This window comes from Chenopodium album, chromosome 18 (genome assembly GCF_948465745.1).
Source record: "Chenopodium album chromosome 18, dcCheAlbu1.1, whole genome shotgun sequence".
NCBI classification, from domain to species: domain Eukaryota; kingdom Viridiplantae; phylum Streptophyta; class Magnoliopsida; order Caryophyllales; family Amaranthaceae; genus Chenopodium; species Chenopodium album.
In genome coordinates, this window is record NC_137851.1 from 49,302,130 (window position 1) to 49,316,514 (window position 14,385).

General features: G+C 39.5%; 1 protein-coding gene across 1 annotated transcript; it reads left to right on the forward strand.

Annotated features, from left to right (window-relative positions):
• The first annotated feature begins 12,982 nt into the window (after positions 1-12,982).
• LOC145591013 (auxin-binding protein ABP19a-like) lies at positions 12,983-13,903 on the forward strand. Its single transcript, XM_081647401.1, has one exon. It carries the CDS (start codon positions 13,040-13,042, stop codon positions 13,664-13,666), a length of 627 nt encoding a protein of 208 aa, XP_081503527.1. The 5' UTR covers positions 12,983-13,039; the 3' UTR covers positions 13,667-13,903.
• Positions 13,904-14,385: the final 482 nt, after the last annotated feature.

Genomic DNA, 14,385 nt, shown 5'->3' on the forward strand with positions numbered 1-14,385 from the left:
TGCATGCAAAATTAGTTTTGGATGCAATAAAGGTCAAGAACCTAATACTGGAATCTATTCCAAACTGTTGGTATAATAGGTTCAGACGGTATGAGGTGACCAACTTATATCAATGTCTTCGTGCTATCTGTAGGGGTGGCATGGGGGCATTGGGTAGCGGAGGTGTCAACGATCCAAATGTAAGAGAGATCGTTAACTCGATCCCTCATATTTACTATTCCTAGGCTGACAGTTTAAGGTATGAGACTTACCGGATTCATGGTAAGATAATGGCAAAGAAACTCTTGCCTGGTCAGTCTGTGAGGAACCATGTTAATGAATTGGTTGATATGATCGACCAAATGGATGTCCTCGGGAACCGATCGATGATGATTCTGTACGTGACATTATTTTGTTCTCGCTCCATGCTGGTTTTGACATTGTGAGACTTTCTCATAATGATGAGGGATCATCAGCGAATTTGATCAACATCTTACTTAACCATGCTGAGGAGTACCTGATAAGGAGAGATTGCCAGTGCTTCTATTGTGGTGGATGGCAAGTCCATACACCAGGGTGTCCCCATTATACACCAGTGAAAACAAAAGGTAAGGTGTTACTTGATGTTTTTGTTGTAGAAATTAATCTTACTTCATCTTCCACTTGGGTATTCGATACCGGTTGTGGTGCTCATATCGTCAATGACGTGCAGGGCTTGAAAGGAAGTAGGAAGCTAGATCCAGGAGAAGTAACACTTCGAGTAGGAAATGGAGCAAAAGTTGCTGCACTTGCTATTGGGAGTTATCACTTGAGACTTCCTTCTGGATTAATTTTAGTACTTAATAACTGTTATTTCGTTCCCAGCATTACTAAAAACATTATTTCAGTTCCAGTTTTAGATACTGAAGGTTTTTCATTTGAAATAAGAGACAAACGTTGTTTTATTTCGAAAGAAAACATGTTATATGCTAATGCTAAGTTAATTAATGGTTTGTATGTTTTAGAATATACAACTCATGTCTACAACATAGATCATAAAAAGCAGAAAACAGATGGTTCAAACCCAACTTACCTATGGCATTGTAGGCTTGGACATATTAACCAAAAGCGCATCCAGAAATTACATAAGGATGGACTCCTTTCTTCTTTTGATTATGAATCATTTGAAAACTGTGAGTCATGCTTGCTTGGGAAAATGACTAAGTCACCCTTTACGGGTATAGGTGAAAGAGCTAGTGACCTTTTGGGGCTCATACATACAGATGTGTGTGGACCAATGAGTTCAAAAGCTAGGGGTGGATTTAGCTACTTCATTACTTTTACTGATGATTTAAGTAGATATGGTTACATTTACTTAATGAAGCACAAGTCGGAAGCCTTTGAAAAGTTCAAAGAATTCCAGAATGAAGTACAAAACCAGCTTGGGAAGACAATCAAGGCATTACGATCGGATCGTGGTGGCGAATATTTAACCCAAGAATTTGATGAACATCTGATTAATTGTGGAATACTTTCACAATTAACCCCTCCAGGGACACCTCAATTAAATGGAGGGTCAGAAAGGAGAAATAGGACTCTACTAGATATGGTTAGGTCCATGATGAGCTTTACTGATCTTCACATATCATTCTGGGGATATGCATTAGAAGCAGCTGCAAGAATACTAAACAGAAGCCCATCCAAAGCTGTAGATTAGACTCCATATGAGATGTGGAATAGAAGAGCTCCAAAGTTGTCTTTTCTCAAGATTTGGGGATGTGAAGCCTATGTAAAACGTTTACAAGGCGATAAACTACACCCTAAATCAGACAAGTGTTTCTTTGTGGGCTACCCCAAAGAAACAAAAGGGTATTACTTCTACAATCGCGAAGATGACAAAGTGTTTGTTGCTCGCGATGGTGTCTTTCTAGAAAAGGAATTTCTATCTAGAAAGCCAAGTGGGAGTAAAGTGGTTCTCGAAGAATTTCGAGACGAGCAACAAATGGATGTGGATAACACCACATCAGAGGCGAGGGCGCATGAAACGATTAATCATGCGTCGGAGCAAGCTAATTCCACCAGCGAGACTCCTATCGTCCCACTTGAATCTAATTCATGCGAAAATCTTCAAGGAGTTGGAGAGAAAATTTCTACTGTTGCTCCTACCCCACGTAGGTCTGCCAGAATCAGAAACAAACAGTTTGTCGAGGTTCTGTTAACTGAGGATTCTGAAATCTTCTTATTGGAGAATGAGGAACCCACAACCTACAAGCAAGCTTTGGTGAGCCCCAACTCAGATAAATGGCTTGAGGCCATGAAATCCGAAATGGAGTCAATGTCTGAAAATAAAGTGTGGACCCTAGTTGACTTGCCTAATGGGGTAAAACCCATTGGTTGCAAATGGGTCTACAAGATTAAAACAGACAAGGATGGAAATGCCTACATCCATAAAGCAAGACTAGTTGCAAAAGGGTTCAGACAGATTCATGGTATTGACTATGATGAAACTTTTTCCCCAGTAGCAATGCTTAAGTCCATTCGGATTCTTCTAGCGATTGCCGCATTTTTCGATTACGAAATATGGCAGATGGATGTCAAAACCGCATTCTTGAATGGGTTCTTGAAGGAGGAAGTGTATATGACACAACCTAAGGGTTTTGAAGATCCAGAAAATCCTAGAAAGGTATGCAAGCTTGAGAAATCTATTTATGGATTAAAGCAGGCATCCAGGAGTTGGAATCTTCGTTTTGATGAAGCAATCAAAAGGTTTGATTTTGTCAAAAGTGAAGAGGAACCGTGTGTATACAAGAAGTTTAGTGGGAGCAGCATAGTTTTCTTAGTCTTGTATGTGGATGACATACTTCTCATGGGAAATGACATACCAATGCTTGAATCAGTCAAGGAATGGTTGAAGAGTTGTTTTTCCATGAAAGACTTAGGTGAAGCTGAGTACATTTTGGGAATCAAAATCCATAGAGACAGGTCTCGAAGGATGATTGGACTAAGTCAAGAGACTTATATTGATAAGGTTCTTGACAGGTTCGAGATGACAAACTCCAAGAGAGGTTTTCTCCCCATGTCCCATGGCATTACGCTCAGTAAATCTCAATGCCCGGTTATGCCAGATGAGATGAGACGTATGGCTATCATTCCTTATGCTTCTGCAATAGGATCGATAATGTATGCCATGATTTGTACAAGGCCGGATGTTGCATATGCTCTAAGCATGTGCAGCAGGTTTCAGGCAAATCCAGGTGAAGCACACTGGACAGCTGCCAAGAACATCCTTAAGTACTTGAGAAGGACGAAAGGAATGTTTCTAGTGTATGGTGGTGAAGATGAGTTGGTTGTCAAAGGTTATACGGATGCGAGTTTCCAAACAGACAGGGATAACTTCAGATCTCAATCAGGATACATTTTCTGTCTGAATGGAGGAGCAGTGAGCTGGAAGAGTTCGAAGCAAAGCACTGTCGCAGACTCTACGACAGAATCAGAGTATTTGGCTGCTGTTGAAGCAACTAAGGAAGTTGTTTGGATAAAGAAGTTCCTGACTGAGCTGGATATTGTACCAAGTTCTCAAAAGGGTATCGAGATATATTGTGACAATAATGGAGCTATTTCCCAATCCAAAGAAGCTAGGTCACACTTCAAATCCAAACATGTAGAGAGGAAGTTTCACCTCATTCGAGAGATCGTTGACAGAGGAGATGTCAAGATGAGCAAAATTCACACGGATGAGAACATCGCTGATCCGCTTACTAAACCCCTTCCAATGCCTAAGCATGAGAAGCATACTAGTGCAACTGGATTGAAGCGAATGGTGTAATTAGAAGTTGTTATTTGTTTTGAGAAAATAAATTACATATGTAATACATTCATTTGCAGAATTATGTTTAATCAGAAATTATCTTTTCTCTTATTTAATTGTGGTTTCAATATTAAATAAAATGTTCAAAAATAATTATGGATTGATGGGCTCATCAGGTTGTCTATCCGATAGAGACCTGGTGTATGAAACCCCACAGGTGAACAAAATCCACATATTATTTAAGTTCCTAGTTCGAAATCATTAAAGTGGACATAAATGATTTCAATGAATGGACTAGCATGTAAGATTGATTGGATAGCTCGGTTTCATGGGCTATGGGAGCATAGTGATAAGGCTCGGTCAATCACATGGATATGCATGAATGATGCAGGATCGAACTATAGACCTACTTTGAAGTTCAAATATAGAACTTCCGGATATATTAGTGGATTCCTTTGACATGAGTGGAACATTGGTTTCATTCAATGGATGAAATAACTGTGGTACATTCAAACGTCTTCCCGTAACTGGAGATTATAAAGGGTGTTTCCTGGTTGTTTCAGAAGTTGAGTGGGAGCTTTGGTTGCCACAAGATTGGATAGAGTCTTCCTATTAAATTAGGAATGTGTCATGTTTTGGCCTCTTGAAGAGGGAGAATTCAGAAAATGCATGGCCGTACTCAAATGAGTTATATAGTAACCATTTGTTTTGTAATTCTAACTCGGATTTCAAGAAACGATTTGTAGATTAATATAGATCGCATAAGATGCAATCATATTATCAAATCGACACAAAATGACTTAAGGAATTTGAATATTGCGCACTTGTCTCAGACAAGTGGGAGATTGAAGGAATTATGTCTTCGATAAGTGCAATTACTAGATATATCAAGGATCACTATTATGGAGATAATAAGTTCATTCTATTGGGGCGTCATCCTCTGTTGCTAGACTATGAGAGATGATCTTTGGGCTAGTCAAATAGCCCAAAGCCCTTTAGAATGGATCCTATATTGGTCACACACAAGGGTATTGGGTTAAGCAAGTTAGAGGCCCATTAATGGGCCTCATGAGCAATCAATTAGTCATAAGCATGAGTGGGCTAAGTATAGTTTGAGTGGGATTAGGAAGTGGGCTTGGATTTGGACTTGGGCTATTATTTAGAGATATGATCTATAAATAATAGCCTTGCCTAGGGTTGAATGTGATGACACAATTAACAATACAGTGAATTGTGAATCAAGCAACCACCATCCAAAGTCCCTCATCCTCCCTCTCTCACACGCACGCCTCTCACCTCACCTCTCACCCACGGCCGACCACCCCTAGTGGCTCACGTGGGTTGCGCGGTGGTTCTTGCCTGGTTGATCGCTCGTCCATCTCCGTAGAAGGTCGATAGAAGTGTTCTTTCGCGACTAACTAGCATTAGTGGAGGTCTTAATCTGTGCCCGTGGACCAAGTAGAGGAATCGCATTTGAGGTTCTTTATCTCCCCATTGTTCTTGCTCGATCGCCGTGGAATCACGCTTCAAAGGTATAATTCTTACTTCTTTATGTGTTATGCATGAGATCCTTGGTTTGGTGCTATATGAATATGATTCATGTTAATTCCGCATTTAGTACCTATAATCTCCTACATATACAAGGTGAAATTTGCATATGCGGCTGTCTGCCATCCTCAGTCAAATGGGCAAGCGGAAGCCGCAAACAAGCAGATATTAACGGCACTAAAAAAGAAAGTAGAAGATGCAAAGGGCTTGTGGGCCGATCTGATCCCGGAAATATTATGGGCGAATAGAACGACAACAAGGGAAACCACCGGAGAATCGCCATTCAACCTTGCTTTCGGCTCTGAAGCTGTCGTTCCGGCTGAAGTAGGACTCCCTACGTTTCGTGTTCAGCATTTTTGTGAGGATCAAAACGACTTGCTCCTACGACAACAGTTAGACTTCTTACCTGAAACTCGGCTTACGGCTGCCATCAAGTCAGCGACATATAAGAATCGTATGAGTCAAGCGTATAACAAGAGAGTTAATTATCGGCCTCTCGAAGATGGGGATTTGGTCCTTCGTCGAACGGCAGCGACGGGTAGAGGGAATGCAGAAGGCAAACTCACAGCAAATTGGGAAGGCCCCTACCAGGTGTATGAAACGGTTCGGCAAGGATCATATCGGCTAATGACTCTAGAGGGAGTACCGTTAAAGAATGTTTGGAATACAAATGTCCTTAAAAAATATTACGTTTAGATTGTGCATTTGCTTCTTATGTTAGGTACCGGCATGGCATGTAGTCATGATTTAATATTTTTGTAACCAACCTCCAGGCTTGTAATTTGTTTTGATGATTTATGGCCACGGCCGTTAATTAATAAAAGAAAGTGCTATAACATATGGAGCCATCCCCTACTTTCGATATGATCTGATAAACAGCCTAGCTAGCTGTCTCTTTCATTCAAGTAAGGAGGAAGGTTGGATAACTATTGCGCCTCAAGGCAAGTTGAAATTGATGGTCTGATCTACTGTCAAATACTTGGCCTGATAAAGGCTGCAGATACTGGAAAATACCGGCAATAACAGATTGATAAGGAATTCCGAAATCAATTTCTAAGGAAATTAATTGCGGAATTCGGGGGCATATGCCTAAGCCTAAGAGTCGAAAAGACGGCAGGGCAAGTTATAAATTTTTTCGTACAAATAAAAGAACGAATATGCAATTATAATACAAATTACAATCTACTTGTAAATAGCAGTTGTAGAAATCGCAGACAAGCATAGTGTTATTTACGGCATTAGAATGAAGACAGTAAAGGAACATGCAGACAGTAAAATAAAATCAACGGTAAAATTATTCAGAAAATAGGCTCAATAAAGAAGCCGTCGAACGGCAGCGCAGTCAAAGCATGCAGGACGCTAAGTTCAAACATTGCAGATACGTGTTTAAAACATTACAGATACGTGTTTTAACTCAAACAGGAAATAAAAATTGTTAGAACATACATATGAAATTGACAGCCATCACCCAAAAAAGACAAGGGTCAGATCGGCCAAAATACAAGTTTTAAAAACAGAATAAATTATTGTTGTCTTCAAGTAGAAACAAACATAAGCTGCTCAACAGTGAGCCTTGGAAATTACAGATAAGGAGGACCCGCAAGATTCCAGTGATGACTGCCTGCCCCATTAATCTTTCTTTGACCCAGGCTCCTTCTCGGGGGTAGGTTCAGAGGTGCCAACAGCAATGTCCTCTTTGACAGGACTAGCAATAAGAGCATCAGCAAACTCTTCTTCCAGCAAATCTCGCGGATCCAGGTTCTTCAGCACTTCGATTGGAGGGGGGTTGTCAAAATAATCCCCTTCGTAGCTGGTAGGAGAGAGATGCATGTCTTCACCATAAGCAGCCTCAGCTGCCTGCCATTTCTCCGCATCCCAGTTCTCGGCTTTGCAGACGCAACGGTGAGCGGCTACCCACCCACCAGTATACCGGTCCACCAGCAAATTCCGATAGTTGTCGGACTGTAGGAACCGGTTCACTGCTCGGCGCCTGATACCGGGCTTCTCCTCTTCAGCTTTTTTCAAGGATCCCTCCAACCTTGCCTTAGCCTCTTTTTCTGCTTTCAGCTCCTGCTCGAGGCTGGTAATCCTCCTCTGCATAGACTCCTGATTGGTCAGCTTTGTGTTTAGGGCAACCAGTTGGTTCTCCATAGTTTTAACGGTGCCTTTGAGTTTCTCCTTCTCGTTAACAGCAGCTTGTCGGGCGTCGTCGCACTTCTTGAATTTCGCTTCAGCTTGATCATGACAGCGCTGGTAATAACGGTACATGTGTACCACCTCGACAGCCGAATTAACTGTCTAAAGCAAAAAAAAAAAAAAAAAAAAAAAAAAAAAAAAAAAAGAAAAAACAACATAAATATATATATAGTAAAATAAAAAATAATAATAATATATGAATTAAAACATAAGTAATAAAAGTAGCAAGGGTCATGACGGCAATTTTGTCTTACCCGGAGCATATCATTCATCATCTGACCGCAAGGAGCTATCAGCTTGTCAACAGGCCTGTCTGCCGGCGTGGCCAAATATTTCAGCATTCTCCACCCCATGCTGCCTCCGGTATTGGGATCGTCGCAGATAACAGACTCTCCCCTATTCACGTTAATGCGCGGAAGCCACGGCTTGCCAGCACTGCCGCTAGGAACCAAGAACTCCTCAGCCACCTCGGTAGGAAGCTTTACATGGGGGACCTCGATATAATCCCCTGTCAGCACAGGTATAAAGGCGTTCTTGCTGCTGGCGGACTTGCCCGACAACCAAGTTTGTCGGACCCTGAGAGAAGACTCTTCCGCCGGTACCGTCTTCTCAGTTGTAACAACTTTCTCTGCTGCTATCACACTTGTCTCAGCAGGTTGGCGCAAAGTGATATTTAACTTCTTGACACCGGTAGGAGCGTCGTCCTCCAAATTCACGACGTTCAGATCCTTGAAGGCATCTGACGGCTTCTGCTGATCCTTAGCGGCCTCCTCCTGTTTTTGTTTTTTATTCTGGTCACGGCCGGAGAGGTCGTTGGACCTTTTCTGAGCATTTGCTCCACCTCTTTTGACCAGAAGAGCACGGGGAACTCTGGTCCTGCGTTGCTCGTTGGAAGTCATGTCTTGCCGTCTTCTTTTCTTCCCTTTATGAGCACGTGTGCAGTAAACAGGTAAGGTATCGTAACTGTGCTTTGGATTTGGAGGGCACTGATACTTCACCCTGCCGTCAGGATGTAAGCCCAAGTTGGCGAAGTCTAACTTATCAATACCTGCACCACAGCAAGCACGCAAGAAATGAATACGAGTAACAGGATTGTGAAGCTTAGATACACTAAAAATCGAGATACCGACAGGGCAGTCAGTTATTTCCAATAAAAGTACATAAATAAAATATGACAGTGAAAAGAGAAGAAGACAGTAACGATGTACATAAAAAATAGTAATAATAACGATGAAAACGAAAAAAATAAAGCAAAGCTGTTAATATGAGAAGAGACGTACCAAATGCGTCAGTCCAGCAGAGACCGACATGAGACAAAGGGGCGTTACCCAAGATATAATTACAGTTGGGTAGCCACACCCCCGGTACAGCTTTATTCTTACTACCGGCCCTCACATATGTACAGTCAAAAAACTTACAAGCGTACTTCTCTATCTCACCTAATCTTCTACGCCTAATAGTATCAAACATGCTATGAGCAGGATAAAAACGCCTGCGAACTTTGTATTCTTCAGGAACACTTAAAAAATAGAAATTCTCCATCCAGCCTTTACAACTGGTCAGTTTCGGCCAGACCGTGCATTTACCCCGGGCCGTGAACAATGACCAAAACCCTGGTGACTGACTATCTCTCTTTAGCCAGTTAAGAGTGCGAAATAAGTTCAAAGTAAGAGGGAAGTCCATGAATATCATTACCCACACCAGTGAAATAAGATTACGAATAGCAATGGGCGTTAGCTGCGCCACGCACACATTCCAAGCCCTAAAAATTTTCTCGACAAAAGGATGTAGTGGGTACCGTAAGCCATACTCGAGATGTTTTGCATATACAACTATATGACCGTCAGGACAGTCAAGAGCAGTTTGACCCTCTTCGGGTAATTTCAAATCATAGCCGTCAGGGAGGTTGAAGAAATGAGCACCAATACGGCAATATTCTTTCTCGGTAGCCTTCGCAAGCCATTCTGGGTCAACTTTTGTTGACACAACCTTATACTCGGCCTTTAGTTCAAGGGGTTCTCGGTATTTTGGATCGTCGTTTTCAGAGTCATACCCCTCATCTAAATTCTCTTCTTTCATGACGGCATCGCTTCTTTCAGCGGCCTCACCCTCCCTCACTCTCACCCTTTGCTCACTTACCTCGGTATCCTGGCTGCCATCCCCACTACCGGGTTCACCGGATCCCTCATCTCCACTCTCACCTACACCTTCATTTTCACTGTTACCTACACTCTCCTCACCCATATCCTCCAGAGATCTCTCTACAGACTGTATGTGCTCCTCACCGACATCAGAATTTCCCTCAACCACAGGTTCTTTGCCTTCACGGTGTTCAGAGGTTTCACATTCCTCAGGTTGATAACTAGTTCTTTTGGTTCTCGGCATTGCTGTTGTTTTACGACCTATCTTGCCTAAGTTTGACCCGTATTGAATAATCTCGAAAGTAGAATGCAATTGAGGGCAAATGCTTATCGGGGAGATTGAGATGATCTCAACGTCTTCCAAAATATTAGACCAGGTAGGCTGACAAGAATATTCAACTTCGCTCACCGGAGCTGGGGACAAGGGTGCAAACGGGTCAGCCTCGCCGGCCTTACCCGAAGTCGAGTTTTGAACAAATTTAGGCATAAACTTAACAAATACAATCACAGAAACAACACTAAGGTGAAACAGGCAACTGACGCTCTAAATTACCAAAATAAACAAAAGTTAGGGCTTTTTACCTCATAGAATCAAATGAACTTCGTATGAAAGAACGGACAGAAACACTGAAGTGAGAAACTTGAGAGACTTGGATCATCAAGCAAGCAATTGAAATCGTTCTCCTCTTGATGATGCAAATCGATCGACGAAACCCTAAGTGTGTTCGCAGAAAATGCGTCGGAGAAAATTTTTGAAACAAAGAGCAAATGAGGAAAATTGCTGATTTTCGACGCTTAAATACCCCCATGAACAGTGGCAGTTGAAGTGACAGTTTGTGCATGCAATCCAACGGCTGGGGAAAAACGCCTTTTCGCAACCTAAAACGTAGGATGAATGACACGTGCCCCACTCATTTTAAACTCTTCCCGCCCACGAAATTTTGCAGTTTTTAAATTTTTCATCAAAATGATAACACCAAAGCGTACTATCGGTACTTAGCTCACTTAAGGGGCAAATTAGAGTTTTTTGTAAAATCTCAATCCGTTTTTGAGTGACCAAAGTACTATCGGTACTTAGCTCACTTAAGGGGCAAATTAGAGATTTTTGGTAAAATCTCAATCAGTTTTAAAGTGACCAAAGTACTATCGGTACTTAGCTCACTTAAGGGGCGAATCTTACATTTCTAATTTCAACATACTATCGGTACCACATTTTGTTCTGATTCTTCTTACACTTACAAGTGAGCACGTCGGTTTTACCGACGACCTCACTTGGGGGGCTAGTTGTACGGGATAGTACCGGTAGTAATAGCTAATTAGCCGGTAATATGCAATAATAACACAGAAACAACTGATTAGTAAGAAAGCTCAAATGTCCATAACGGCCTTTCTAAACGGCCACGTGGAGAGCTGCTTCAGACCACGTAGGCACCTGCTGCCTATGGGGTCGGTTTGCCACCTATCGTTATAGGTGGCATCAGCTTGGTTATTTCTCTATATATACCCAAGCAAATGTTCATCCAAAGGTGGAATCTCTCTCTCTCTCTCTCTCTCTCTACACATCAAAAACACTTTCTCTCTCTTCGTTCTTTCTTCTTATCGGATTGCTGACTTTAGCATCGGAGAGGTTATTCCCGGATAACCCCCGGGTTAGCTTATCTGTGTTGACTGTGCAGGTGCGTAATTGGACGATAAACCTTTACCAACCCACGAAGATTATCTGTGCCGGAATTACCCGGAACACCAACAATTATTAATCTTTTGAATGTTATTTTTCTTGTCCAAAAAATTTCAAGGGTGAACTACAACAACAAGAATAATTACACTTGTAAATCAATAAGCACACTTTCGAATACTAATTGAACAAATTCAACTTTTTATGCTTATTAATGTAGAACTGAAGTATAAATTTCTCAAACAACGCATGTAAATACAGTGTGTGGTTTCTATAAGCGTGGGTACCTTATATCATACAACTATTTTGCGGAAAAAACATACTGTACAAATGTAAAGAACGTACAGCTGTAATGAAAAGAACGTATTATTAAAATATAATAAACATATACTTAACGTAAGAAGAACATATTTGCACAAAAAAAGAGTGAAAAGAACATATGTTCACGTTCTTTGACTGTCAATATAATATACTTTTATTTATGATATAATGTTCATTGCTTATTGTGTATTATTCTTTGAATTTTGTTTTAAAATTATGGTGGGTATATATAAATAATGTTTATTACATAATATTTTCATGTTCTTTAGATAAAAAAAAAATAAAAATAGATGTTCTTTACAGACAGCTATATGTTCTTTATAAAATAAATATAAAGTAGTTACATGTTACATGTTCTTTCTACTTTTTTTTTGTCTATACTTAGCAAGATACATGCTGCTGTACCTTAATCTATGTAAGTATCTCAATATATTGAGGAAATAAAAAAGTTAAACACTTTAAGACTAAGGGGCTAATACTTCTATTGTTATATGGTTTTGGAATAGAATCTCCTTTGGTCTTATAAAGTGGACTTTCTTACTTAGTTGCGGGTGCAACCCAATCTCGTATTTAACAATAACTTTTTACTTTAATAATATATTTTAGTAATAATTTTAAAAGGTGGATGGTTTCATATACTAATCTATACATTGAATTAATTTTAGTAACATGTGTTACTATAACACTTGTTATTAAATGTTACAAAGTAGTAGCTTAGAAATATATACCATCAAATTATAAGATGCTTCCTCTGTTTTTTTATACTTGCAACACATATTTTATCACGCTTATCGATGAGGTGATTAAACTAAGTAAACGAATGAATTAATCTATGAAATTTAAACCCTAACAACTTATCCCTTTCTTCTTTTAGGTGTTAAAATTTTGTAATTTAATTTATCCGTTTACCTAGTCTAATATCTTCCTTAACATGCGTGCCATAAGGGTGTGTTGCGACTAAATAAAAACGGAGGAAGTATGTGAATAGTGTAGATCTCAAATCAATATACTTGTTTTTAAATGGAAGAAATTTATTGGTAAATGATAAAGTTGCTGACTTGCTGCCCTTATCCAATGTCAACTTCGGCATCATTTCAATTCATCTTTGTATCTAATATTCATCATGAATCTATTTGTACAGGAATGTAATCATTTAATTGATAAAGAACACAATCATATCATTCACTCGATTAATAAAATTCATAATTTAAATGTTTTTCTTAGAAAAAGGGCGCAATCTTTATGATTAAATGATTAGGCAACTCATATATATATATATATAGTAGGGAGTGATTTGCCACTTTGATATGCATGAAAGTACACCAACAAGTAGAGACCAAAACTTCATAGCACATACATACATCCACATTACTTACCTTATCTTTCAATTAGATGGAAAGCCTTCTAGTTTTCTTAATCCTCTCTCTTGTAGCATCTTTTAGCCATGCCGTCCAACACGATTTTTGTGTAGGAGACCTTAGTCGTCCGATGGGACCAGAAGGATATGCTTGCAAAGATCCCGCTACAGTCACTAGCGATGACTTTGTTTACACAGGGTTTCGTGGTGAGAAACCCACCACAAATATTTTTCGAAACCATTTAACTCTCGCATTTGCAAATGCATATCCAGCTTTGAATGGTCTAGGTATCGCTTTGGCGAGGTTAGACTTTGCAGTGGGAGGAGTTATCCCAATTCACTCCCACCGAACATCAGAAGTCCTTATTGTAGCAAAAGGGACTATTATTGCAGGGTTTATTGATACGAACAACACTGCATACTATAAAAAGTTAGAGGTTGGTGACGTTATGATGTTTCCACAAGCCATGCTACATTTTCAAGTTAACGTTGGTAAAACTCCGGCTCTTGCATTTGTAAGCTTGAATGGTGCAAATCCAGGATTACAAATCACTTCGTCTTCTCTTTTTGAGGGAAATTTACCTGGTGAGATCGCTGAGCAAATCTCTCTTCTAAGTCATCAAGAAGTTACACGGATGAAGAAGTTATTTGGCACAACTTAATAAATTATTAAGTTACCTCTTTTTCTTCTCCCATCCTTTAATTTATCTTTACTTTGTATTGCATGGCATCTATCTATCAAGCTTGATCATTTACTTTATTGTTTGCATGTTAAGTACAAATATAATTTTATTCCAAAGGAGGGGAGGAGGAAAAAAGAGCCCAACTAATGTAATAATTAATGTCCCAAGTTTTTTATGTTCAACTTTCTAAAGAACAAATGTTTTCTATTTTATTCATTACTTAAGTTTGTGACATGTAACCGTATTTATTTATTGGTGAATTTTATGTGTAAATAGAGTGTACGTTTTTTTCTGCTAATTTATTTATAACAATCGATATTTTGTAGTCTTCACAAAAAGAAAAAAAAAAAAGAAAGATATTTTGTATCTATTATCATACTATTTAGCTTAGGTTTTTTTTTTTTTTTGTTTAAAAGGCTTTAATTAAACATTAATTAATAACAGTATTACAGGCATCAAAAGGGAGGCATTCCCCTCCCAAAATAAAAGGTACTGTTTCATGGAATAGAAGTTCCAAATAACATGCTACTGCAAAATCTAACATCATTAGACTTCCCAAAAGGTTGTACTAGTTAGATACGTGCTTGTTTAGTTGATATTAGTCCATAAGTATATCTAAAAATGACAGTACTATGAAGTGGAACAAAATGAAATTACCTAGTTGGCAATATAATTTCCTTGGAAGTATTTTTCAAACC

Excerpts from the sequence above, each read along its gene's own strand:
- LOC145591013 (XM_081647401.1), top strand. The coding sequence starts at position 13,040 with ATGGAAAGCCTTCTAGTTTTCTTAATCCTCTCTCTTGTAGCATCTTTT.